The sequence below is a fragment of the Tachyglossus aculeatus genome, chromosome X4 (assembly GCF_015852505.1).
Source record: "Tachyglossus aculeatus isolate mTacAcu1 chromosome X4, mTacAcu1.pri, whole genome shotgun sequence".
In the NCBI taxonomy this organism is placed as follows: domain Eukaryota; kingdom Metazoa; phylum Chordata; class Mammalia; order Monotremata; family Tachyglossidae; genus Tachyglossus; species Tachyglossus aculeatus.
The window spans coordinates 33,562,891-33,589,963 of NC_052098.1; the positions used below are offsets into that span (position 1 = coordinate 33,562,891).

At 40.7% G+C, this 27,073-nt stretch overlaps 1 protein-coding gene and 1 non-coding gene across 3 annotated transcripts in view; both read left to right on the forward strand.

The window, feature by feature from the left end:
* Positions 1–9,249, forward strand: part of C9orf72 (C9orf72-SMCR8 complex subunit) — a 41,126-nt gene extending 31,877 nt beyond the window's left edge. For both annotated transcript variants that reach the window (XM_038769705.1, XM_038769704.1), the window contains exons 9-11: positions 7,553–7,610; positions 8,246–8,355; positions 8,449–9,249. In XM_038769705.1, the coding sequence (XP_038625633.1) occupies positions 7,553–7,610; positions 8,246–8,355; positions 8,449–8,635 (355 nt within the window). In that variant the 3' untranslated portion in view covers positions 8,636–9,249. The remainder of the gene's footprint in view (positions 1–7,552; positions 7,611–8,245; positions 8,356–8,448) is intronic.
* LOC119948511 lies at positions 9,148–9,285 on the forward strand. Its single transcript, XR_005456902.1, has one exon. It is a non-coding gene; the product is annotated as a small nucleolar RNA SNORA7 (small nucleolar RNA).
* Positions 9,286–27,073: the final 17,788 nt, after the last annotated feature.

A 27,073-nucleotide genomic window follows, 5' to 3' on the forward strand; every position in this document is an offset into this window, starting at 1 on the left:
GTTATTATTATTATTGTGAGTTGGTGGTTGAAACCACGGGAGCAATTGAGCTTTCCAAGGAAGTGAGTAAAGATTGAGAAGAGAAGGGGATGCAGAATAGAGCCTTGGTGGGCATCCACATGTAGGGAGTGGGGCATAGAAAGAAGGATGGAGTAAAGTCCATTAGATTTGGAGGAGGTCTCTGACCTTGATGTAGCGGTTGCAGTGGAATAAAGGAGTTGGAAACTGGATTGGCGTGGGTCAAACATCGAGGAGAGGAAGCGGAAGCAGCAGGGGTATACAACCCAATCTTTGATTTAGGATAGGAACGGGGAAGGGATATGGGCTAGTAGCTGGAAAGTGCAGTGGAACCCAGAGAAGATGTTTTTAGGTTAAATAAGACATGGGCATGTTCGAAGGTATAGGGGAAGAAGTCTTCAGAGAGTGAGTGTTTGAAGATGAGTCAGGGAGAGGAGAGTGGGCAGAAGTGTTTTTAAGAGGTGAGAAAGGGTTGGAGTTGCCAAGTGTCAGGGGGTAAATTTTGAAAACAGGCAGGAGATCTCTTGAGAGATGGCCAAAAAGGATGAGAGTAGATGAGGAGGTGGGAGGGAGCTGGGAAGGTAAGGGAGATACGGGGCCATTCATGCCTGAAAAGAAAGTAGTAATAGTAGTAATGCTATTTACTGAACACTGACATGTGCAATACTTTATACATAGTGATTGGGGGCGGGGGGGGGGGGGGGAGCAACAGGAGCATATACTTATTCCATGCCCACAAACACTTGAAAAAGAGAAGTATGATTTGGATCAGTTGTCTTAATATTTGTCCAGTAAACACTCTAGTTGAGGAGGTTAAAACTGTTGGCCAACAGGTTTTTGGATTGTCTTTGGATTTCATTCATCCATGTACACAGGATGGTGATCATACCTGGCGTAGGAATTGATTCAACTGGGCCAGATCTGGGGCCTGGGGTACTATTGATTTGCAGTAGCCAACGCACTTTCTACCTCGGTAGTTTCTAACTAGATCCGAGGCTGCTGTGCAGTCAGCAACACCATCCTGTTGCTTCTCTCCAGGCTGCAGTATGTGAACGGTGCTGACTGCATTTGTATTAGACTTGGAACCAAGTAGGAACTTCCAGGGACATTAGTGGCTGCATTTAAACACTCCCCTCCTTGCCTTTAGCTCTCACTCTCAGGAGGAGAGGAGTCTGTGTGCAGCTCTCCACAGTTCTGACAAGTTGGTAAGCGGCCCTCTGGCCAAAATAACTGCCACCCCAATAACATCTTTCTCTGCCATTATCTTGGATAGTTATTTGGAAGTTAAATCTTTTTTTTTCTCTCTCTCTCTCACACACACACACACACACACACACATATCCTTGCATAATGCATTTTGGATAGAACACTGGGGGATTAGATAACTTCTGACAATATGTTTTTATATGGGTAGTTCCTCTGCATTTATGTGTTTGCTCCACACTTTCTCCTACAGTATATACTTAAGGATTATTCCTTGATGTGCTGACCCATTTCTGCCATACATGACCTGTCTTTACCTCTTGAAATATCCCAAACTTTCACAAAAGCCTCCACTTGAGAGGAATCCCTCTCCCGATTGCTACCTGCCAGGCTGGTCTGTCTACTGTGGTGGTCTCCCAACAGTTCATTGCTTTATCCCATTATTTGAGACCATGCTTCCCTACATCTTTAAATTGTTTTGGGTTTTTCAGGGTGGTTTTTTGTTGTTGTTATATTGTTGTTTTTTTGCCCTCCCTGCTTGTATGTGCCCACTTCCAATTGACAATACAGCAGTCAAACATTCTCCTCCTTTGTCCCACACAACAAAGCCTTATTGCACTGAGTATTTCTTCAGTGCTGTTGAGTTGACTGCATTCCAGGACCTCACTGTTGGTAACCTTGCTTGCTTTTTTAGGTTGGGTATTACTCTTAGATGATGCTAGTGAAGCTACTGAAGAAATGTCATCCATGCTAAGTCTAGGTTTCCAAGCCATATAGATAGGTGAACACTACTACAGCTATAAAGACCAACTTGGTTTGGAGCTTGATGACCTGTTGTCATCAAACTCTAGCAATCTCCCAGAAGCCAAGCTGACCCATTTTATTTTCTTCTCCACTTTTTTTGTCAGTGTTTCATTGGATAGTGTACTGCCTGCTAGCAGGATTCAGTGACAGTACCAAGTTCTGTGTTGCTAGTGAATATTTTTGACTGTGTGAAGGTGTTCCCAGGTACAGGTTAGTGTATAACCTCCGTTTTCTTGAGGCGTATTGTCAGACCATAGCACCGTTGGCTCTACAAAGATATTTGTAGTCCTATGATTGTCATCTTGTATACATACCTCGAGCACAGTTATCAGCATACAGTAATTCCAGAATGACTGTCTCAGGGAATTGTAATAATTCTCATAGTCTGTTGGGTTGGAAGCAGGGACAACAACTCCACAGGGGCAAATGGACCCATCATGTACTTGTGATTGGCAGCTTATTGGGCTTTGGAACTGGAGCGGGACCAGAAGTGGAGTCAAAATGCCATCTCCACTTTTTGTCAAGCCTGGCACCTGCTGAGTTCCTGTCATCCTCATCAGACTCCAGAAGTGGGTCATGGGTTTCTCTCTCCCCTGGATCCTTTGCTCAGTGAAGATGAACCAAACCCCTCCCTCATTTTCAGCCAGCCCAGAGAGTTTTGGGGATGTTCGGGGGTCATGGCAAGTTTTGGGACTCCCAAGCCACTGTGAAGATGTGAACCACATGGAGCCAGGTTTCAGAACTGCCAGGCCACTTCCTGGACCAGAACCACTGCCACGTGGCTAGTGGAGGAGGTAGAAGAGCAGGTGGCAAGGCAGTGGAAGGCAAGTATTTTCCTCCCTCCCTCTTTTTCCCTCTGCCCCTTTTACCCTCTTTTCCCTTGCCCTCACTTTCTGTCTCACCCTGCCCCTCCAATCTGTATCTCTCAGTGCCCACCCTAAATTCATCCCCATGTCCACAAAGAAAATGTAACATTGCTGGTTGGAAGAGTTTTCTGTTAGTTCAGAAATGTGTTCTGACCGCAGGCTCCAGAGCCCTCATTGCCCTCTCAAATATGGCAAAATAGAATTGAACAGGATTGGCTCTACCATACAGCCCTGCTTTTTCTCCAGTGGGGTTGTAGAAAGGGTCAGAAAGGCTCACCAGAAGACCACACAAAATGAACCTTAATCTTGAAATGTTCTAACACATAAACTAATGAAAAGAAAGAAAATAACTGTCTGGTCATGGAACATCGGGACACAACTTGACAATAACTAATCATCCCTAAAGAAAAACTGCGTTTGTTGACTTCATATCTGGCCAGGTATTGATCCATATCACTGCCTAAAAGAAATAGACATCCTGATGCACAAGTTGAAGAGACGGGTACTGAATGCACCTTGTTCTGGATAGTCCTCCTTCTGAGTGAGGACTTAACTAAGGTGTGGGATTTGCAGTCGGACAGTTCTTAGTGTATGGATTTCCAGAGGGATAAGTGACTATGATGACCCTATGCCTGCTTCTGAAGAAAAATCACTTTTCTATTATCATTAGTACACATACCCCAAAAATGACAAATCACAACAGAGGGGGAGAAAATTTGAAGAATAGCTAATCATCATAAGGCATTTCAATTCATGGGTGGATAGTGATGCCAAATCCCAGGAAACATCTTAATGGGTTTTGTCTCCTTCCACTCAGTGAATCTTTCCAACATCAGCTCAAAATCACCAAAGCTACCTTCTGCCTTGCAAATGAAAGAAATCTGAATCAACAGTGACAGCATATAGATTATTGTCTTCCATGAGGTCTTGAAATATATAGTCAGACTACCAGCTCAAACATTATTCATTCAATCGTATTTATTGAGCACTTACTGTGTGCAGAGCACTGTACTAAGCGCTTGGGAAGTACAAGTTGGCAACATAGAGAGACAGTCCCTGCCCAACAGCAGGCACATTATGCATTTCTGCTACCAGTACAATGTCTATGTTGATAAATGGCATCCAAACTATCAAACCGGCTAAATATCAAGGTTTGGAGAATTAAGAAGGAAATCTGTAAGGGACTCGCAACATCATTTCAAGCATATCGGAATAAAGAACCCCAAATACAAGTAATGACGTGAGGTGTGAACAGGCATCTCTCTGAGACCATGAAGACTGCATGTGACAAGGAGACTCCACCAAGCCCAGTTTGATGAAGATGATTCAGATCTTGCAACAAAGCAGGAATTGTTTTATCAACACCTTGCAAAGTAGCAAGAACATTACAATGATCATCCCCATTGGAAGGTTTGGAAACCAGCCAACTTGTGAGGGTATGGCTCCAGCTTTTGAGGATTACTTAACCAATCAAAATCAGAAAGGTAAAACTCTTGGATCTGATGGCATTTCTGCAAGAAGCGTACAAGCAGCGTGGCCTACTGGATAGAGTATGGACTTGGGAGTTGTCTTTGAAGGAGCTGGGTTCTAATTCCTGCTCTGCCATTTGTCTGCTGTGTGACCTTGGGCAAGTCACTTAACTTCTCTGTGCCTCTGTTCCCTCATCTGTAAAATGGGGATTGAGACTGGGAGCCCTATGTGGGAGAGGGACTGTGTCCAACCTAATTATCTTATATCTACCTCAGTGCTTAGTACAGTGCCTGGCGCATAGTGCTTAATGAATACCACAATTATTATTATTATTATCATTATTGCAAGCAAGGAGAGGACCTAATACTACAGTGTTTGGACAAACTCCTCAACATTTGGGACACTGAAAATATGTCACAAGACTTCGGAGATGATAATCACCATCCTCAAGAAGAAAGGTGAGAGCTGACTGGAAATTATAGGGGAATTTCCCTTGTTGCCACACTCTAGCCAGAATCCTTGTATACATACTACTGAAAAACATAGTAGTTTGTCCAGAAGGATTCCAGCATGGGAGAAACTGGGTCCCTCATGGCCGGAGTCTCCTTACCATTGGGGATTTTAGGAAGTATCTGGGACAGCTTCTTTCCTTCTGTGCAATACTGTGGAAGAAAAGTCCCACCTCCCGTAGGTGCAGGAGGTGGGCAACAACCAGGGCATATGTGTGACCGTAGTCTTTTCTGCCCCCGACCCCATTGGCTGGGGCAGCCTTTCTCCTTACATGCAACATTCCAAAGTGATGCTTCCACCCCAACCTTTACTATATTGGGTTGGGTGAGGTAGTCTGTAACCAAGGACTGTTTGCATGGAGCCATGAGGAGCCTGAGGACTGTCCCTTTCAAATACAGTTTAGCTGCTTATTTTATTGTTCTTAATTTGCTCCTATCATTACGCTTTATTCTTATTGTTCTATGTTATTTTTTCTTCCCTTACCTAGACTGCAAATCCCTTGTGGGACAGGACCTTGTCTTTTTACCCTAGTGCCTAGTATATTGCTTGACACTGTAAATGCTTAATAAATTCTGTAAGTAATAATAGTCAATTGTGCCTTACACCAAAGTGTAGTACTCCAGGTATGATCTTTGAAGCATGACAGATGAGGAAAAGTGCAGAGAGCAATATCAAGACCTGTGTTCATTGACATGACAGGGAACATGTCTACCAACTCATTATATTGTACTCTCCCAAGTATTTGGTACAGTGCTGTGCACACAGTAAGCGCACAGTAAATATGATTAACTGACAGAAGCATTTGACACCATCTACAGACCACAATTCTGGCAATTGCTAAGCACATTTAGTTCACCAAGTCCCTTGACCTACAGTACCACTGTGGAATTGGTTGTCATCTGTATTATACACGTAGATTATTAATATCATGAATCAAATGAGATTAAATCATTCTGATTTATAGAATGAATATATGTGGTTGTATATGTATACATATATTTGTTCTAGAAGTAGCAGTAAAGGTATATATTGAGCACCCAGTAGGTGCAGTGCACTGTACGATTATGTCTGGAGAAGATAGAATAAACATACTTACAAATAGAGTAGTTGGAATAAATAATCATGCATTTGATTTATATATATATATATATATATATATAATCCCCAGGACTAAGGAAGAGTATTAATATGTCACTGCTAAAGGTAGTGACTGGATTGATGAGACTTGGGTTGTTGGGAGTAAATTGGCAAAGGCTTGTTGGAAAAGGTGGGGTTTTAGGCCCTGGTGACAGGCTGGTTTCTCAGGGAATGGGATAGAAAGATGATGAAGAGAGATGCTCTGCCTTCCCCAGAGGGTTCCCAGAAAGTGAATGGGTAGGAGAGAGGGAAAGTAGAAAACCAAAGGGGTTCTCGTAAGTGTGACTGTATGTGTTTGCCTGAGTTTTTTGAATGAAATTCAAATCAGACCCCTAACTCACTTGAATCAGTTTATTCAATTTAGGGAACTTGGAGTGGAACCCAAAAGAAGTTGAATAAAGTTGATTCAATCAAATGTGATGTCTGAGCTGAACTTGATTCACAATCCACAGGGCTGCCACTGAAGTAGATACTGGTAGTCGCAAGAGTTACCGGTTTCTGGGAAATCTGGTAGGGTGGCTGTTCCACAGCTGATTCTTTCCTCCGGGGAAGGAAGTTGAGATTGAACTTCAGCTGTGGTTGAGTTGTGGCAGAAAAGCCAATGCAGGATCCAGGGTTCCAACTATTCTGTGCACACACAAACAACCACACACAAACCCACGGTTGCTTAGCTGTCATGTTTGTTCTTTAGGCTATAAAAAAAAATCATAGGAAAGATAGAGATGGGCACTTTGTGAGGAATAGCTAGAAAATCTCTACCGAACAAAAATATCAGCATTGAAGTTGGAGGACCTGGGGGCCAATTCTAGCTCTGCCACTTGCCTGTTGGGTGACCTTGGGCAAGTCGCTTCTCTGTGCCTCAGCTTTCTCACTGTAAAATAGGGATTGAATACCTGTTTTGCCTCTCCCTTAGATTGTGAGCCCCTTGTGGAACAGGGACTGTGTCCAAACGGATTATCTTATATCTACCCTAGTGCTTAATACATAGTACAAAGTACTTAAGAAATGCCACAAATACCCCAATTAATAATTAGAGACTACCTGACTAGAGTGAGGAAAGTGAGGAGGAAATGTTACATGAGATTAAGAAAGCTGTAAAACTAGTGTTGAGTAAACACATTAGGATGAAAAGTGGAGATACGATTCAAAGCAATCACGACAGCATTTTTTTTTTTTTGCATGCCAGGTGTAAAAGTTGTAAAGATTTTTAAAAAATATTCGAATACAGTTGTGGTTGAGAGGTCAGCAATAAAGTGTTAGAAAGTAAAAATAGTTATGTTGAAAGGTCAGAAAATTACCTAGAAAGTATGCAGTTATTTTTCTTGGAGGGCCACATTAATTTGGGCAAAGCATGCTTTTACCACTGTCAAGGCAGAATATTGGACTGGATTGCCATTAGTCTGACCCAGTAATGACAGGATTTAGTTGTAATATTGTTGTCTGAGATTAAATTCCTAAAACTGGAATTTATTTGCTTCTCAGCTTAGAATTATTAAGTCTATCTTGCTAAAACTATCTGACATATTTCATTCTTATCTTTCTAGGAATATTTTTCAGGATGTCCTACACAGAGATACGTTGGTAAAAGCTTTCTTGGATCAGGTAATAGTTATAAATTCAGATTAGTCAGAATGAATGTCATGTTTAATCATTTAATACTAGTTGCATTACTTTTATTAGAACATTCTTGTAAAATGTCACTTCAGTTTTTTGATGCTGATAATTTTCCAAACAGGTATGAAGCTTATTTTCATCAGTTTTAATGGAAGCCTTTCAAAAGTAACTGTGAATGTTGGAGGATTTCACATTTCTGGGGTGTGTTTAATTTATGGTCCCTGGCCACTTACATATAATGTTAGAAGTAGTGCTGGTCAGCTTTGTGATTTATTCCAAGTAACTGAAACTCTCTTTAGCTAGATTCTGTTGAAATGGCAAACTACCTTGTTTTGGCTGTTCTTTGAAAAAGGCAAGCACACTTCCTGCACAGTTGAAAGTGTGTGAAAAACCATTTGGGAATCAATCAGTCAGTGGTATTTGAGTGTTTACTGTGTACAGAGCACTGTACTTCAACACTTGGGAGAGTACAATACAATAGAGTTGGTAGGCTGGATCCCTGCATTATATAGCTTAGTATTTCCCTATTATATTTATTTGGAAGAAAAACTTGTATGCATACAAAGTAGTGGTATGCTATGAAATGGACTTAATCTACTGAAGAAAATTATCTTTATCTCTAGGTCTTTCACCTGAAACCGGGAATGTCTTTGCGTAGTACTTACCTTGCACAGTTTCTGCTTGTCCTTCATCGCAAAGCTTTGACGCTAATAAAATATATAGAAGATGACACGTAAGTAAAAGCCTGGAGAGGTGAAGATGTTTTTATATTCTATATACGATTTTCTGTACAGTAACCATTTTTTTTTTTCTGTTTAATTGATAGGCAGAAAGGGAAAAGGCCTTTTAAATCTCTTCGTAACTTGAAGATCGACCTGAATTTAACAGCAGAGGGCGATCTCAACATAATAATGGCTCTAGCTGAAAAAATCAAACCTGGCCTACACTCATTTATCTTTGGAAGACCGTTCTACACAAGTGTGCAAGAACGAGATGTACTGATGTCATTTTGAAAGCACATTAAGTGTATCTTGTTGCAGTCGTGCATGTGGCTCAAAGAAACTTAGTGGTTTGAAGTCTATCATTACTATCGGTCATATTCCCTGTGTTATGCTCAGTAAATGCATCTAAATAACTACACTACAATCCACATGGGTCATAGAGAATATCTCATCATTGTAGAGAGAAAGCCCTTTCTCATAATCGTGCACTTTCTCTAAAGAATAATACTTTGTGTCCATTTTCAATTGTTATAATATTGCTGATTTTTTTTGTAAAAAGGACAATATGATAAAAATGAACCACAGTTGCAGCTTTCAAAATATTCAAGGAAGTTTATTCATTGGACCAATTAAAAAATATTAAGCAATCAGTCAATGGTATTTGAGTGCTTATTGTGTGCAGAGCTATACCAAGCACTTACGAAAATGCATTAGGGTAGGTAGACATGATCCCTGTCCTCAAGGAGCATACAATCTAGTGGGGGAGACAGACATTAACATAAATTGCAAGTGGGAGGGAGTTCCTCCTCTCAGGATAGCACCTAGAAAGCTTCCCGTACTCTACCAGTCTCAGCTACGGGAGGGAGAGTCAAGCAGAGGCCTACCCATTCCATTCCTAGCTTGGTCAGTGGCTAGCCAGTGGAAGGCAATCTGCTACAAGTCAAAACTCACCTGTGCTGGGCAGCAGCAGCATGGGAGAGAGTTAAAAGTGAAGACACAAGTTTACTGCACGGAAGAGGCAATGGTAAATAAACGCCTTCCGTATTTTTTTACCGAGAAAGCTCTAAGGATATGCTACCAGAACCACTGCAGATGGAGAGTGGGGGATTCTGGAAGAGGTGTGTCCATGGTGTCGCTATGGGTCAGAAACAACTTGACAGCATAAGACAAGGGAGGGAGTAACAGTATAAAGAAGATAGATTAAAGGCAATTTTGTTAGAACACCTTTATGCTCCTTGTGGGCAGAGAATGTGCCCTCCAACTCTATTGTGTCAAACTCTCCCAAGTGCTTAGTTCAGTGTTCTGCACACAGTAAGTGCTCAATAAATACCATGGGTTGATTGATTTTTGTGGATTTCTATCTTTTAAAATTTTTTTCCTTTGACAGGGTGGTACAGAACTGTGTTTTCCATTCAGTTACACCGGAGGTACTGTTTAGAAGAAGTATGTGAAGTTACACTTTAAAATCAATGTTTTTCAACTTGTGTCTGTCTAGAAGAGCCCAACAGTATTTGGTATCCCTGATTCTGGTGTACCATACTAAATGTCACTTGATGACTCATTATAATTGAACAAAGGATAGTGTTTAGCTGATGTCACCTTTGTTTAAATTGTAAAAAATATGCTTCTTCACAGTGAAGTTTAATCCCCTCCCAAATGATCATATTTTCAATGGAGGCAAGAAGGATGACATAGGAGGTCCAAGTCAGGTGCTATCATATTTTTTTTTTTCCATGAACTTACCCTATCCTAATTTAGACAATCAGTAAAGCCCTGGCTATTTAAGTGGAAAGGCAGAGTCCAATGGTTATAGGCCTCCAATTATCACTTCATGGAGGAGCTTTTCTAAAGTTAGGGAAGGTTTCCTTACATTAGGAATAACATACCCTTTATACCTCATGAGACCATTTTGTCACTGAAGGTTAGAAAGAAGATTTTTATTACCAAAAAAAGGGAAAACTTCATAATATTTTTTTTTAATCTGAAGTCTTCAGCCACAAATACTTTTTTGTCCTACATAATAAGGAAAGAATGCTTTTTCATTTTCTAAGTACTGTACTTAAATTTTAACATGGAAAGCACATGAAAAAATGTCCACTTGGCTGCCTAAGCACTGAAAAGTCAAATAGGAGCTACATCTGTGGGACTTTCCCAGTGTTTGTGGATGCACAATATCTTACCAACATAATTTAATGCCTAGAACATTACTGACAAGCTGGGTGCAAGTGCACAAAACTCTTTCCAATGCAATTTGCACTAGAAAAGGAAGAAAATTAACATTTTCACAAGGGTAAAATTGATGGGATTTTTCTTCTTTCTGCGTATGGAAAAAGTTATTTTTAAAATTCTTAATATCCTTTCAAAAATAACTGGGGTGGATGTCTTTGGATTTTAGGTACACGATGCACTGTTCTGCAGAGCTTGAAAACTTGACACTACTTATTGCTGTATTCACCCAAAGTCTTTTTCAAAGTTGAATCTAAATTGAAATCCTGAATATCGTTTACCATTGTGTGGAAAATCTACTGTACAGTGAAATAAGTTATTGGTGCATGTGCAAATTGTTGTATATTGTTTTCCCTAGCAAAAGAAAGTTTCTAATAAAATTATATTTGAAGTTTTATTTGCTGTACTTGTATTGCAGCCTTTGAAGGAACTTAATAGTCTGTTATTCATTATTTCTTTTCAAGTCAGAGAGAGAATTAATATTTTCCTCTGGAGTGTGCTTTCCAAAAATAATTTTATTGAATGCCTACTGTGGTCAGAAAATGATATTAAGCCATTGAGAAAGTACAGTAGAAGTAAAACATCTGGTTCCTGCCCTCAAGGAGTTTACAAACAATTGGCATTCTCCAATTTTGACAGTCCAAAAAAAGACACCATTTTAAATTATTTTGAGAGAGTTGGTTATAATTCTCATTCCTTGTTTGCCTTTAGGCATGAGTAAGGATTGGTTTTGTTACTGTTACAATAGTAATTGTGGTACTTAAGCACTTACTGTGCACAAAGCACTATATTAAGTGCTGGGGATAGTTACACCATAAGCAGATTGGACACAGCCCATGTCCCACATGGGGTTGACAGACTAAGAGAAAGGGAGACCAGGCGTTTTATCCCCATTTTACAGATGAGGGAACAGGCATGGAAACGGTAAGGATCGTGGCCAAGGTCATCGAGCCAGCAAGTGGCGGAATCAGGATTAGAATCTAGGTCTCCTGATTCTCAGACCCATACTCTTTCCACTAGGCCAAGCTGCTTTTCGGAATGACTGACTTGCTGTAATTGTTGACAGGGTGTCTCAGAACAAGGACTAGTGCTTTTCAGTTTTATGTGTATTCCACATTAGGTACAGGCATGGATGTTTTGGGGCTTTTGGGGGGTATAAACTTTGTTAACGTTTATACAAAAGTTTGTTAAAGTTTTTCTATCTGTTTCTCAGGGAAACTGGTCCTTCAGAGATTAGGAGAAGAGTCACTTTATATGGCAGGGGCATTTTGAGAATTCTATGTTCCAAAATCAATCATTTGTATTAAGTGCTTACTATGTGCAGAACAACCAATGGTATGTATTGAGCACTTAGTATATGCAGAGCACTGTACTAAATACTTGGGAGAGTAAAGTATAACAGAATTAGCAGACAAGTTCCCTTCCCATAATGAGCTTACAGTGTGGAGGGGGAGGCATTAATATAATTTAAATATAGAACTTAAAGGTATGTATGTAAGTGTTGTGGGATGAATATCAAATGCCAAAAGGTCATAGATCCAGGTGCATAGATGCAAGAAGGAGAGCACTGTACTAAGCACTTGGGACAGTACAATATAACATAGTAGACATGTTCCCTGCCCTCAAGGACCTTAGTCTACAGGGGAGACAGACATTAATATAAATTACAGCTATATACACAAGCGCTGTAGAGCTGAGGGTGGGATGAATAAAGGGGGCAAATCCAAGAGCAAGGGAGTGGGAGAAGAGGAAATGAGGGCTTAGTCGGGGAAGGCCTCTTGGAGGAGATGTGCTTTTTAATAAGCCTTTAAATCCTCAAATCTGAAGCACTTGCCTGGGTTTAAAGATGCTTAGCTCATAGCTCACCTCGATCTCGTCCATTTCACAACTGACCTTGTCTATGCCCTGCCTCTCCTGGAGCTCCCTCCCCCTTCCTATCTGACAAACCATCACTCCCCACCTTCAAAGCCTTATTAAAATCACATCTCCTCCAAGAGGCCTTCTCCTACTAAGCCCTCATTTCCCCTACTCCCTCTCCCTTCTGCATTGCCCCTGCACTTGGATTTTTGCCCATTATTCACCCCACCTTCAGGCCCACAACACTTATGTGGATATCCATAATTAATCTTTTTTTTAAATAGTATTTAAGTGCTTACTATGTGCCAGGCACTGTACTAAGCGCTAGGGCAGATACAAGCTAATAAAGTTGGACACAGTCCATGTCCCACATGGGACTCATAGTCTTAATCCCCATTTTACAGATGAGGTAACTGAGACACAGAAAAGTTAAATGACTTGCCCAAGGTCCCACAGCAGACCACACTGCTTCTCTTAATGTCTATCTCCCCCTCGATACTGTAAGCTCCTTGTGGGCAGGGAATGTGTCTACCGACTCTGTTGTACTCTCCCAGGCCCTTAGTACAGTGCTCTGCACACAGTAAGCACTCAGTATGATTGATTGATAACTGCTCCATGGTGAGTTGAATTGGGTAACTGTAAATAGAGTGTCAGAAGAAACACTTCAATGACAGGATGAAGCAAAACCACAAACAGTGTGGCCTAGCAGTTGTCAGCTGATGTGGCAGAAGACAGATCAGCCTTGTAGACAGCTGTCAGAAATGAGGTGACTGGCTTGGAGCAGGGACTTAGGAAAGACTGTGATACCAAGAGGGAGAAATGAAAACAGTACTAAGCGCTGTAACAATTGCAAGAGCAGTGAGGAGCAATCTTTACATGCACACAATGAAGAAAGGACTACAAGCAAGTATTGATGTTATCAGCTATAATTTCACACACCAATTAAAACTCAATGTTGAGAAAACATTTGAAACTGGACCACTATATATACTAGATGAATATTCCATTGTGTTATACCACTATTCAAGGAAAACATGTATTTACAAGGCATTCGTATTAGTAAAATCTATCAATATGATTCAGGTAAACTGCCATAATCATTTTAAGATTTTGAAAGCATTTGTTTTTTCTAGGCAAAACTTGGCACTGGTGCATGTTGCCTTGGAAAAAAAGGAAGTTTAATATTTGAGAGTTGAAATAAGCCTTAATATAACCTACCTATTCAAATAGGAGATATAATTTGATAATGTAGTTACAACTGGAGAGGAAACTGATAGTTTCCATTGATCACCACGGTAGAAACACAGAAACAGTAAACTTGATCAGTGGCATTTATTGAGGGCTTACTGTATGCAGAGCACTGTATTAAGCTCTTCGGAGAGTACAATGTAGTTTGTAGACATGATCAAGCAGCTCTCAATGAGCTTTAATTTTGTCATATTGTACTCTCCCAAGTGCTTATAGTACAGTGCTCTCCATAAAGTAAGCACCCAATAAATACAATTGAATGAATGAACGAATGAGCTTTCAGTCTAACTCCCACTTGTAGTCAAGGAAACAAACTTTCAAACTGACTTCTGATACCGTAGAAACTGGTAATCAAACTAAGTTCCAAGGCACTTGCGTTAACAAGGAAAGCCCTGTACATCTCCAAAACTAAACTAATGCTTCACATTTGCATGAGAGTATGGAAGTGTGACAGTTCATCTCTTCTGATCTCGAAATCACCATTGGTGTAAGAACTTCTGGCAAGCTGCCTAACAGGCTAGCCAAGGCACTGAAGAATGTGTCTACTTAAAATGCCACAATGCTGACATTTCACCTGTGCCTGCTACTCTCCTGAAAGGTAATTTGATCTTAAGGGTGCAACTGAATAAACAAATAGCTGATGTATATGACAAATAATATTTACACAAGGTCAGTGGGGTTGAGTTCCATTTAAAAAGAAAAACAACCTGTTAACTCAGTCATCAGTGTTCAATTGAACATCTACTCTGGGCGGAGCACTGTAGACCACTGCTCTCCCCATCTTCAAGGCCCTTCTGAAATCAGCTTCTCCAGGAGTTCTTCCTTAATTAATCTCTCATCTACCCATCATTATCCCTCTCCACCCCAACTGCCATGTAGCACTTCCATTCTTACAACCATTAACAGTTTAATCAATTTTTTCACCTGAGTCCTGAAATCTCACAACCAAGACTATCCATCATTCGTAACATAAGACTCCAGAATCACCATTAGCAATAGCAGCATCAAGTGCTTAGTACAGTGTTCTGCACATAATAATAATAACAATAATGATGATGGTATTTGTTAACTGCTTACTATGTGCCAAGCACTGTCCTAAGCACTGGGGTAGATATAAAGTAATCAGGTTGTCCCATGTGGGGCTCACAGTCTTAATCCCCATTTTACAGATGAGGTAACTGAGACACAGAGAAGTTAAGTGACTTGCCCAAAGTCACACAGCTGACAAGTGGTGGAGCTGGGATTAGAGCCCACAACCTCTGACTCCCAAGCCCATGTTCCTTCCACTAAGCCATGCTGCTTCTCTGAGTGCATAGTAGCGCTCAATAAATACCACTGATCATCAACATCATTTATCATCATTTCTAAAACTAGAAGAAGATAATGCCTTGTTAGGTTAACTGAAAAATATGGTCTCACACTAAATCAACTATTTTGAAGATTGCTAATGAATAAAAAACAAAATTAACTTTTCATACAAATGCACACACGTGTACACACACCCCTGAGCCCCGTCTTTCCTCTCCCCCTCCCCCCTGCCCTACCTCCTTTCCCTCCCCACAGCAACTGTATATATGTTTGTACAGATTTATTACTCTATTTTACCTGTACATATTTACTATTCTATTTATTTTGTTAATGATGTGCATCTAGCTTTACTTCTATTTATTCTGATGACTTGACACCTGTCTACATGTTTTGTTTTGTTATCTGTCTCCCCCCTCTAGACTGTGAGCCAGTTGTTGGGTAGGGACTATATGTCTCTATATGTTGCCAACTTGTACTTCCTAAGCACTTAGTACAGTGCTCTGCACACAGTAAGCGCTCAATAAATACGGTTGAATGAATGAATGACTACTTCTGAGAACCTACACTGCCAGTGTAACTCACATTTATAAAAAAAGTATTTTTGGGAATTATAGACCAGTAAGTCTCACCTCTAAGTTTGAGGAATTAGTAAAATTGATCAGCGTTCATTTAAAAAAAATACCATCTGTCTAGGAATAGCAATGTGGATTTTGTAGGGAACTATCTTCCTTGGAGCTTTTTTATTAAGTTTTCAGCAGATTTTAGGAAATATTATTGTGAGAAGCTGAGTTGGGTTTAGTCAACAGCATTCTAACATTCTGAGGAAATGTTTTAGTAGCATTTTCCTCTAGATTTAGATTTAGGGTCAAGTTTTGTGTGGACACAATATGTTCCAAACTGGTACACACTATCACTATCAAATTTGGGGTATTTTGGTCGGGGAGCAGGGGGAGGCTCTTCTTTCATGAAGTACTGGTGTGCAAAGATGAAGTTGCAAATGGATATCCTAATGGCTGAGCTTTTCAGATCCTCAAAGTACAAAAGAAGCAGTGGAACATTCACCAAATGAGGAAGTCCTATACTGAGGAGTCAGTCTGTTTGTATGCCTCCAGTGAGATAACCATGGCCCAGCTTTAAAAAGAAGTCATATGGGCAACTGAAAATAGTTATTACTTGAAAATAGCATTTCTAGACTGTGAGCCCACTGTTGGGTAGGGACTGTCTCTAAATGTTGCCAACTTGTACTTCCCAAGCGCTTAGTACAGCGCTCTGCACACAGTAAGCGCTCAATAAATACGATTGATTGATTGATTAATAGTATTACTTGAAAATAGCATAAATTGCAAATAGCATTACTGTGCAGTTACTAAAACCACATCGTTTTCCAAACAAAAGCCAATATTATTCTATTGTATTATAGTTCTGAGAATTAGTTCTTTTGATTGTGCAAACGCAGCTTTTGATAAACCTGGCAGGCCAGAAATTTAAATCCCACTCTCTTCATTGTCTTCTGTTTCATAAGAACAACTTTTTTTGTGTAGGCTTTGCCTACTGAAACAAGTTAAAAATACCTGGTGGGAGTCTGCTATGTGCTGAGCAAGAGAAGGTCTGAAATTGGATATTTGAAAATAAGAAGGAAACAGCAAAACCTTGAGAGAGCCAAGAATTCTACTTCATTGTTGAATTTAATCGGATTGATTTTTCCACTGAAGAATCAGATGGATAGAATGGTGCACTTTGGCTATAGAGCCATGGGAATTTCCATACACTGAACCTGAACATTCTCATCCATAACCTTATTCTCTTATATTCTTTTTCCATTTGCCTTGCAATAATAAAAGGTAAAGATTAACTATAAAAAGTAACTATTTTTAAAAGCAAGTATTGTGCAGTCTAACCTATAAAAATAGTTATTGATTTTTTTCTAGCTATTTTATCAATTTCTGGTTGCTGTATTGCCACATAGCTACATTTCCATTTTAGTTGTTTCATTTTGCTCATTTTTTAATTTTTAAATGTTATTTTTAAGCACTTTCTATGAGCCAGGCACTGTACTAAGCGCTGGAGGAAATAACTAATCAAGTTGGACACAGCCCATGTCCACCATGGGGCTCCCAGTCTTAATACCCATTTTACAGGTGTGGTATCTGAGGCACAGAAAAGTGAAGTGATTTGCCCAAGGTCACACAGCAGACACGTGGCAGAGCCAGGATTAGAAGCCAGGTCCTCCTGACTCCCGGGCCTGTGCTCTATCCACTAGGCCATTCTGCTTCTAAGAATACTTTTCACACAATACCTAAAATGTGGGAAAGAAAAAGCAAGGACTTGGTTGCCTTGACAGTTAATGAGTGTTTAAGCCCTGGAAAAAGAGTTAAAAGACCTACAAGAAGCTCAGATTATAAAGAGGGGGAAGACAGGCAGAGAAGAATAGCAGGATAAATAAAATATTAAAACAATCGTCCAGCAATTCAACAAGAACAGTATCGAGCAAAATCACAGGACATCACTGCAGAGAAGGGTTAGTCAGAAAGGTCTTGGTTAAAAGCCATCAATTTTTAGCATGGTTATTTAGGTCTTTTTCAACTCCAGCTAGGATAAATTGGGGTCCATACGCATACAGATTCCATAGGGAATGTAGTTTTCATGAATGCCAGATATTGTTTTATTTGGATAAAGGTTGTTTTATTAGAGTAAACAGTTGGAACGTTAGCTAAGAAAATCCATGGCCTAGTTTTGCTATAAAATTGCTGATGTTTGTAAGAAAATGCTTAATGGTTCATCCTTAAATGAAGTTAATTGTGTCTCGGAACAACCTAAGAAAATGCGTATAAACATCCTCTATGTTCATTAGAGGAAGAAGATCAGGACCATTAGAACATTGTCATTAAGATGATAGACTAGTCAGAATCCATGGACTCCACTAGCTTTTTATTTAAGATTGCTATAAGGCTCTTTCTTTATTGAAATCACAGCAAAATGTGGCATGAAATTAACTTGGGCAAAATCCAATCCAACTATCTATCTAGCAATAATTATTAGCCAGCATTCTCCATGTTACTTCTCCCCCTGTTCCCTATCTGCAAGCAACTCAGGTGTTATTTGGATACTGGCTTGAGCAGCTGACTCCAAGCGCCACCATCATACAACTAGAACTGAGCTTATTGTTTGGGGGAGCCACAGACCCTTGTTCCCCGGCAGAGCCCCTCCTCTCTACCAAAAGACCTGAAGACCAAGAGACCCAGGACCCTGAAACCCAGACCCTGGTGTGAAGACACTGGGGGCAAGAGCAGCATGACATGTGGTTCACACAAGCGTGGCTCAGAGGGCCAAATAATATGGACATGACTATTTAAATGGGTTTCTTGCCAGTCTCTATTGGAAATGTCTCCAGCTCACTAGTATTTTGTACACAATCCTGTTATTTTGTAGAGCTGCTACCCCGATCAGGAGCACCTCAACATTAACCCCCTTCTTTCCCCAATAGTAATTGTACTTTCTGAGCACCTATTGAGTGCAGAGCACTATATTAAGCACTAAGGAGACGAAAACAGGAGCACAAAGTGTGTTCCCTGCCAACAAAGAGCTTACAACCTAAATGGAAAATTAGACATATAAAAATCAAATATGCTTATATACACCAGTGCTGTGGAGGGACATGACTACCCAAGTGTAAGTAGGGGCTGAAGGGTAGACAAGAACCAGGGTATTGATCATTAGTCAGGGAAGGTGGGGAAGATTGTGGTTTGATGGATAGATGGGAAAAGCAACCAGCCAAGAGATCAGTGGAATCTGAAAACCCCATTTCAAAAATGTCACTTTTCTGTGATCGTTCCCCTAAGACTCAAAATGAATCAATTGATTAATAATAATAATGGTATTTGTTAAGCACTTACTATGTGCCAAGAACTGTTCTAAGCACTGGGGGAGATACAAGGTAATCAGGTTGTCCCATGTGGGACTCACTGTCTTAATCCCCATTTTACAGATGAGGGAACTGAGGCACAGAGAATGAAGTGGCTTGCCCAAAGTCACACAGCAGACAAGTGGTGGAGCTGGGATTAGAACCCATGACCTCCGACTCACAAGCCCATGCTCTTTCCACTAAGCCGTGCTGCTTCTCTAAGATGAAGATGAAGGTGAATTGAGGTCCAAAATAACAACAATTTGTAAAATACTTTTGCCACTGGGCATTCTTGAGCATTCACCATCCTATTCACCATGTCCACAAGCCAGATGAAGGAATCAGGAATTCATGGAACTGGTTAATCGGAGACAAGCGAATTCCCAGAAACCAAGCTCCTCAAACTGGGACCCAATACTCAAAGTTTTTAATCTCAGCTCTGCATCTGATTTTCTCTCCATTTCACCTCCACTTTGCAAAAGGACTGTTTGTTTCAGCATGCCTCAATTCCCCCATTAACCCTTTTATTAAGGAAAACCATACTTACCTATTGTACTTTACATGGGGGTTGCAATGATTAACCAAAACAAATGGCTAGAAAGGACTGTGTAAATGAAGTACTAAATATAATACCAAATGCTAAACACTCCTGCACCTGACGAATTGCAAATCTCTAAGGGAAATTTATTCTGAGTTGATTTTGTAGGTAACTGATTATTCACTGAGGTTCACAAAGTTTTAAGTACTGCCTAGGAAACACACGCACAAAAAATCTTCGACTAATGGTGAAATAGGGCACACGATATCATGGAGTTTGCCCATCAAGTTCCATGGGCAGGAAAACACACTGCCTCTGTGGGTGGCACACCCATGCTGTCCCCCGTGACTCTCCATGCCATTTGAGGCAAGACTGGGGAGAATGTTGGCTAGTAGCCATTCTGCCGCTTGCGCAATCTCATGTAGATCACACTCTAGAGACAAGCCTCTCTGGAGTGTACAAATAGGGTGAATAATGGTTACTACCTGGATCCCCTAAAATAGCTTGGGAAATGCCCAGGCAGCCAGAGTCGTGGGGTGGTCTTTGGCTGTCTCTATGGGCAGCAGAGACTTCCCTCTCCTTCCAGGAGCTCATGGAAGGTTCTGACTTCCCTGAAACCACCCCAGAATCCAGGAAACCCTGATTCAGGGTCTGAGTCAGATTCATGTCCACTTCATTATTGTGGACAGGGAATCAATCAATCAATCAATCATATTTATTGAGCACTTACTGTGTGCAGAGCACTGTACTAAGCGCTTGGGAAGTACAAGGACCTTGGGACCTTAGACCTTGGGAAGTACAAATTGGCAACATATAGAGACGGTCCCTACCCAATAGTGGGCTCACAGTCTAGAAGGGGGAGACAGAGAACAAAACCAAACATATTAACAAAATAAAATAAATAGAATAGATATATACAAGTAAGATACATAAATAGAGTAATAGAGGAATGTGTCTACCAATCTGTTATATTGTTGTATTGTGCTCTCCCAAGCACTTAGTATAGTGCTCTGCACACAGTAAGTGTTCAATAAATATGATGGATTGATTGATTGAGCAATTCATTCTCCGAGTCAGGGAAGAGTGGGCTAAAGCTGTAGTCCAAAGATGGATGCTTCCTGTAAAGAACTGGGTTTATTTTAAGTGATTGTGGTTAATGGAAGAGTAAAATACTTTAATTCTAAGAGATTGTGAGAAAAATTCTGTATTTTTCCATTGCTTTCACTAACTACTACTATTATTAGTATTATTGTTATAATATTTGCTATCTGTCAAGCACCATTCTAAGCATTCAAGTTAAACAGGTCAGACACGGTCCCTGTCCCATATGGGGCTCCCAGTCTAAGCAAGAGGGAGAACAAGCATTGAATCTTCATTTACAAAACTGAGGCACACAGAAGTTAAGTGACTTGCACAAGGTCACACAGCAGGCAAGTGGTAGCACTAAGATTAGAACGCAGGTCCTCTGACTCCTAGGCCCGTGCTCTTTCCACTAGGCAACACTGCTTCTCACTAGCAGTAACAAGTTATTATAGCCATGGTCTAGGGGAAAGAGCACAAGCCTAGGAGTCTGAGGACTTGGGCTCTAATTCTGACTCCACCATTTGCCTGCTATGTGACCTTGGGCACTTCTCTGTGCCTCAGTTTCCTCATCTGTAAACTGTGTATTCAATGCTTAGACCTCCTTCTTAGCCCATGAGCCCCATGTGAGATAGGAACTGTCAGTTTCCTCATCTGTAAACTGTGTATTCAATACTTAGACCTCCTTCTTAGCCCATGAGCCCCATGTGAGATAGGAACTGTCTGATCTGATTATCTTGTATCTACCCCAGGACACTGTAAGCATTTAAGAAATACCACAATTGTTACTATCATAGGCACTCAGTAAGCCAGGGGAGTAAGACAGGGCAAAGAGATAAGACAGCTGATTTCACTCATCTTACTTCTAGAAGGAGAAGACTGGTAAAGAATGTATGTGGGCTAGCTTGTTTCTGTATTTATCCCCAAGGCAGGATGATGAGATATAAAAATGATATTAGATGGAATTGAAAAATCCTTATGAAAATGTTTTGTGAAGGTACTTGTTATTTTACTATTTTCTCCAGCCCTTACATCCATCTTCTTATTTGTAGTATGTGTATTATTAAGGCAGGGGAAGTCATAGCAGGAGTGGCAGAATTGGCCCAGAGGATTTCGGGAAAGGAGGCAGGAAAAATAGTGAGAGGCCAGTTGTGGGGAGAGCTGGTCTGAGGAAGACATTTCTAACAGCCTTGCTGCATTGATTTTGTAAACTTCTCACCCCCATATCCTCCTACATTAAAAAGTGAGGAGACTGGATGAGAATTGGGTCTCAGTGACATTTTAGGCGCCCACTTTTCATATTATCTTTGTGGTGCGAAGTTGTTCATTAGTTGTTAGATATAGTCTAAGTTAGCATTCAAGCAATGATTTTCATTAAACTGTTAATCATTACAATTGTGAACTCAACAGGTTGGAGAAATGTGATTCGGTATTTAGAAAATCATTCCTGGGCTCTGAGTAGACTGAAACTAGCACCTTATGGCATTTGGTTGTGGGTGGGGAATGTGTATTGCTTTGAGAAATTCAAGTTTAAAACCTTACAGCTGGAGGAAAATAGCATTTATTGTTAAAAACACCATTGTTCATTTTTTCTGATTTTTTATTCTTTATAGACTAAATCAATAAAACACTCAAGCCCCGTGTTTTAATTTATGTACCACTTCCAGGAAATAGCCTGAGGCTTGTGTTACATGGAAACTTAGAGTTTTTGATCCTTTTTTAAATCTGAGTTTTCACACAGAAGGAACTTTGCCTCATTTTTTATTTCAGGAAGAAAGGTGCTATCTTTACATCTCATTGCGAACAATTGGATAGATATACATATACATATATATGTAAATTAAATCACAGGGCTTGAGTGTTTTGTTGATTCAATGTAGGTCAATATATATATGTACACACACACACACATATATATATGTATGTATATAAATATATATATATACATATATGTACTGAAAGGTTTTGCATTAAAAAATGCATTTTAGCAGTTTTCCGAGGCTCCTATCCCTTTCAGGGTACATCACTAAAAGTCTGGGAATAATTTTGAAGAGTAGTACATGCATTAAGGGTTCAGGGTCAGATCCAAACTATCCCAAACCCTTAATTAGGGATAATTCAAAATCACAAATAATGTAATAACTTCATCATTTAACCTATAACTTTCGCCTCTTTTTCCAGCAAACTAATATATGGTATATAACAGCTGAGATTCCCTACTTTCATTCATTCATTCATTCAATCATATTTTTAAGCACTCACTGTGTGCAGAGCACTGTACTAAGTGCTTGGAAAAGTACAATACAACAATAAACAGCGACATTCCCTAACCACAGTGAGCTCACAGACTAGAGGCGGAGAGATAGACATCAATATAAGTAAAATTACAGATATATACATAAGTGCTTTGGGGTTGATGGAGGGGGGTGAGCTAAGGGACAAGTCAGGGTGACAAAGAAGGGAGTGAGAGATGAGGAAAAGTGGGGCTTAGTCTGGGAAAGCCTCTTGGAAGAGATGTGCCTTCAATAAGGCTTTGAAGGTGGGGGAGAGTCATTGTCGAATTTGAGGAGGGAGGGCATTCCAGATCAGAGGCAGGACCAGGGACAGGGGTCGGCTGTGAGACAGGTGAGATTGGGGCACAGTGAGAAGGTTAGCACTAGAGAAGCAATGTATGCAGGCTGGGTCGTAGAGGGAGAGAAGTGAGGTGAGGTAGGAGGGGGCAAGATGACAGAGTGCTCTAAAGCCAATGGTGAGGAGTTTTTGTTTGACAGAGAGGTGGATGGGCAACCACTGGATATTTTTGAGGAGGGGGTGGGGATGACATGTTCTAAATGTTTTTGTAGAAAGATGGTCCGGGTAGCAGAGTGAAATATGGACTGTAGTGGGGAGAGGCAGGAGGTTGGGAGGTCAGCAAGGAAGTTGATGCAATAATCTAGGTGGGATAGGATGAGTGACTGTATTAACGTGGTAGCACTTTGGATGGAGAGGAAAGGGTGGATTTTAGCAATGGGTGGACGTGTGCGGCCAATAGGATGAGGCCAACAGGCAACAGGATTTGGTGATGGATTGAATATATGGGCTGAATGAGACAGAGGAGTCAAGGATAACGCCAAGGTTACGAGCCTGTGTGGTGTCTCTACTGATGATTGCCTAATAGAGGGGCACCAAAAGGCAAACAGTTGTCTCTGGAAACTAGTGTGTTGGCTGTATGTGCTTTCCCCAGAGAGTATTTGTGTTAAACTGCTGCTTATCCTGTTACAGAGATATTTACAAAGGTGGGGAGCAGAGTGACCCCGTAGGTTTGTGAACCTTTCTAAACGTTGGATAACACAGAACTTCGTCCTTTTAAAAATACTTATTTCATTTAATGAAGGTGATGGGACAACTATTAATGGGTCCTCGCTTGTGCTCCCATAATGCAGGGGTTACAATTTTGATGAAACCCATTTAAGAAAAATTCACATTCTAGCACATGTGCAATGTCTGACACCACAAACACGTTGTAACCAGATGGACATGTATTGTTGGATGAACGCTCTCTAATTTCCCAAGAGCATTTTTTCTGAAAGGTGTATTGAAAGCACACACTAAGGAAGAACTGAGTGTACACCTTCATTTGTTTTAAAATAAAATGGTTTCAGCAAGGTTTGGAGATTCATTTAAACAAGCCCAGAGGCTTCTACCCCACAACAGCTTCAGCAGGATTCAGCCTCAAATTTAGTATGCTTCACATGTTGGAGCAGATTTTTCTTCTGCGTTTGTATCATTTTCCCTGTATTTTTGACAAGAGAAGCAGCATGGAAAGTGCATAGTCAGGAGACTTGATTCTAATCCTGGCTCTGCCAGTTGCCTGCTGTATGACCTTGGGCAAGTCACTTCACTTCTCTGTGCCCCAGTTTCCTCATCTGTAAAATGAGGATTCAATACCTGTTTTACCTCCCCTTTAGACTGTGAACCCCAAGTGGGACAGGGACTGATTGTACTGTTTGTGTCCCAGGGCTTAGCCCAGTGCTTGACCCATAGTAAGCACTTAAACAAATACCACAGTGATTATTTTCATTGTGAGAAAGGCAAGGCACAGGGATCACATTAAAATCCTACCATTCTCACTAATAGTAATAATAACTGTGATAGTCATTAAGTGCTTCTATGAGTCAAGCCCTGTTATAAGTTTTGGGGAAGATACAAGATAATCAGGTCACACAGTCCTTGTCCCTCACAGGGATCACAGTATAAATAGAAAGAACAAGTACTGAATCTCCATTTTACAGATGAGGTAACTAAGGCCCAGGGAAGTAAAGTTTTTTGTTTGTTTTAATGTTATTTGTTGAATGCTGGGGTAGGTACAAGTTAATTAGGTTGAACACAGTCCCTGTCCTGCTTAGGGCTCACAGTTTAAGTGACTTCCCCAAGGCCACATAGCATACACATGGCAGATCTGGGATAGAACCCATGTCTTCTGACACCCAGGCTTGTGCTTTTTCCACTAGGCCATGCTGCTCCTTTCAGTGAAGAAAAATGCTGCAGAAAAATCCGGAGGGATACTAGGCTCTCCCCACAGCCTTTAGCAAGCACTTTACCCCTTCCCCTGCTCTGAAGCCACCAGGTAAGATCCCACCAGAGAAGCAGAGGGACTTAGACTGCATTAGATTGGGATTTACAGGGACCTATAGGAACTCTAGTAGGTCCTCAGTCAGCCAGTCCAGTCAGTCAGTCAATCACATTTATTGAACACTTACTGTGTGCAGAGCACTGTACAAAGCGCTTGGGAGAGTACAATATAACAGGTACATTCCCTGCCCACAACGAGCAGAGCCTTCAGCCTACAGTCTAGAGTCTCACTAAGCCGCAGTTGGATTCTGGATCAGAGAAGATCCCAGACACGAAAGAGTAGGGCTGGGCTGGCCTCTTGGGATTCTGGATATCATGTCTAGTTCTGAAAGACTCAAGAAAACTCCTTTACTTCCATCTATTATGCCACTCTCCTAGCTGGCCCTTCCTTAACTGGAGCCTGATAGGAGAAAAACACAGCAGATTGAAGCAAAGGAGCTTCTGCTCCTCAAATCCTCCAACCCCCAACTCACCCCTGCTCTTTTTGGGACCTCCCACTAATCATCTGGGAGCTAGTCCAGCCCTGTATTGGCCAGGATATGTTCTAGGGAGAGCCAACTTGACAGCTCATCAGGAGGTTCTGTTAAGGGGCTTCAGAGCAATAGAACATAGTAAAAGGGTTTTCAAATCTATTGTCTGGATCCACTAGTTTCTAAATGCACCAGGAATTTAAAACACATGGCAATAGGTTGCCTCTCATCTCTGCAGCCCTGGCAAATTATTTCCTTCTTACAGGTAACTGAGTCACTTCTTTGATCCATTTCTGCTGGAAAGTGTCTGTTTTCTATCAACATTAGACATTTTTCCTGGCCTAGATCAGCATTAATGTGAGTAATTTGGAGTTTTATATTGCCCTAAGGGATAAGAAAAGAGCATATGTTTAAAATAACTTAAAAATTAATTCATTTGGCAACAAAAATTCCAACACGTAAAATAAACTCCTTTAGAATTCTGCAATTGCAGATCTCGAAAATGTAAGCAGCCACACAGTGCAGATTATCTGAGTTGCTGCTTGAGTGAGTCCTTGACCCACATTCTTTTCGTCAGCAGAAAGTATCAGTAGTTTCAAGAAGCTTTTGGATAAATTAATGGCTAAGTGGTTTGTTGAAGAAAAAACTGTTAAGGATGTTAGAAGTTGCATCCCTAACCATGAGGATGGATGTCAAGGAGGGCAAGTTTGATTGTCTGCTTCTTCTTCATCATTATCATCATCATCATCATCACTATTTATTGAGCATCACAAAGTCCTCTTCTAAGCACTTAGGCAACATACAATAGAAGTAAAAGATATGGCTTCTGCCTGATATAGTAGTAGATGCAAACAACATATCACCTAAGCAGCATGTCACAAGTACCCATTCAGTGAACTGTTGGCTTATATTTTCCAACCAAAATGCTTAGAGGAATAATTATGTGACGATGGTGAGGAGCCAGGGCACACTGGAACCCTAGGAAATAATAAGGATGATAAAAAAAAAAATGGGTGCTCACTGTAAGGGAGTGTCAGCCCAGATGACTGATGCTCCTGGATTGTATGTTTAACTGGTTTTTAAACATACTGGCAAATTGACACATAATCCTCTTGCTAAGGGCTCTGAGCAGCAGAATCAATGCCAACCAATTTCTTTGTTGATAGTACAGATTTCGAACACAGACATTGTGAGATTCTTGCTCAGGAGGTAGTGGCCCTGGAAAAGGGGGACTGATATAATTCTATAGTGGAAGGAGAAAGAAATCACCTCAAGTAAATTGAGACTTGGCTAGACAGGACCCACTGGAAGGAACAAAAGCTAGAGTATGGGAAAGGATTTTTCTGGCTGGGAATGCTGTAACTCAGGTTGCTAATAATAATAATATTTGTTAAACCCTTCCTGTGTGCCAAGCACCATACTAAGCACTGGAATAGATACAAGATAATCATATCAAACGTAGTCCCTGTTTCACATGGGGCTCATGGTGT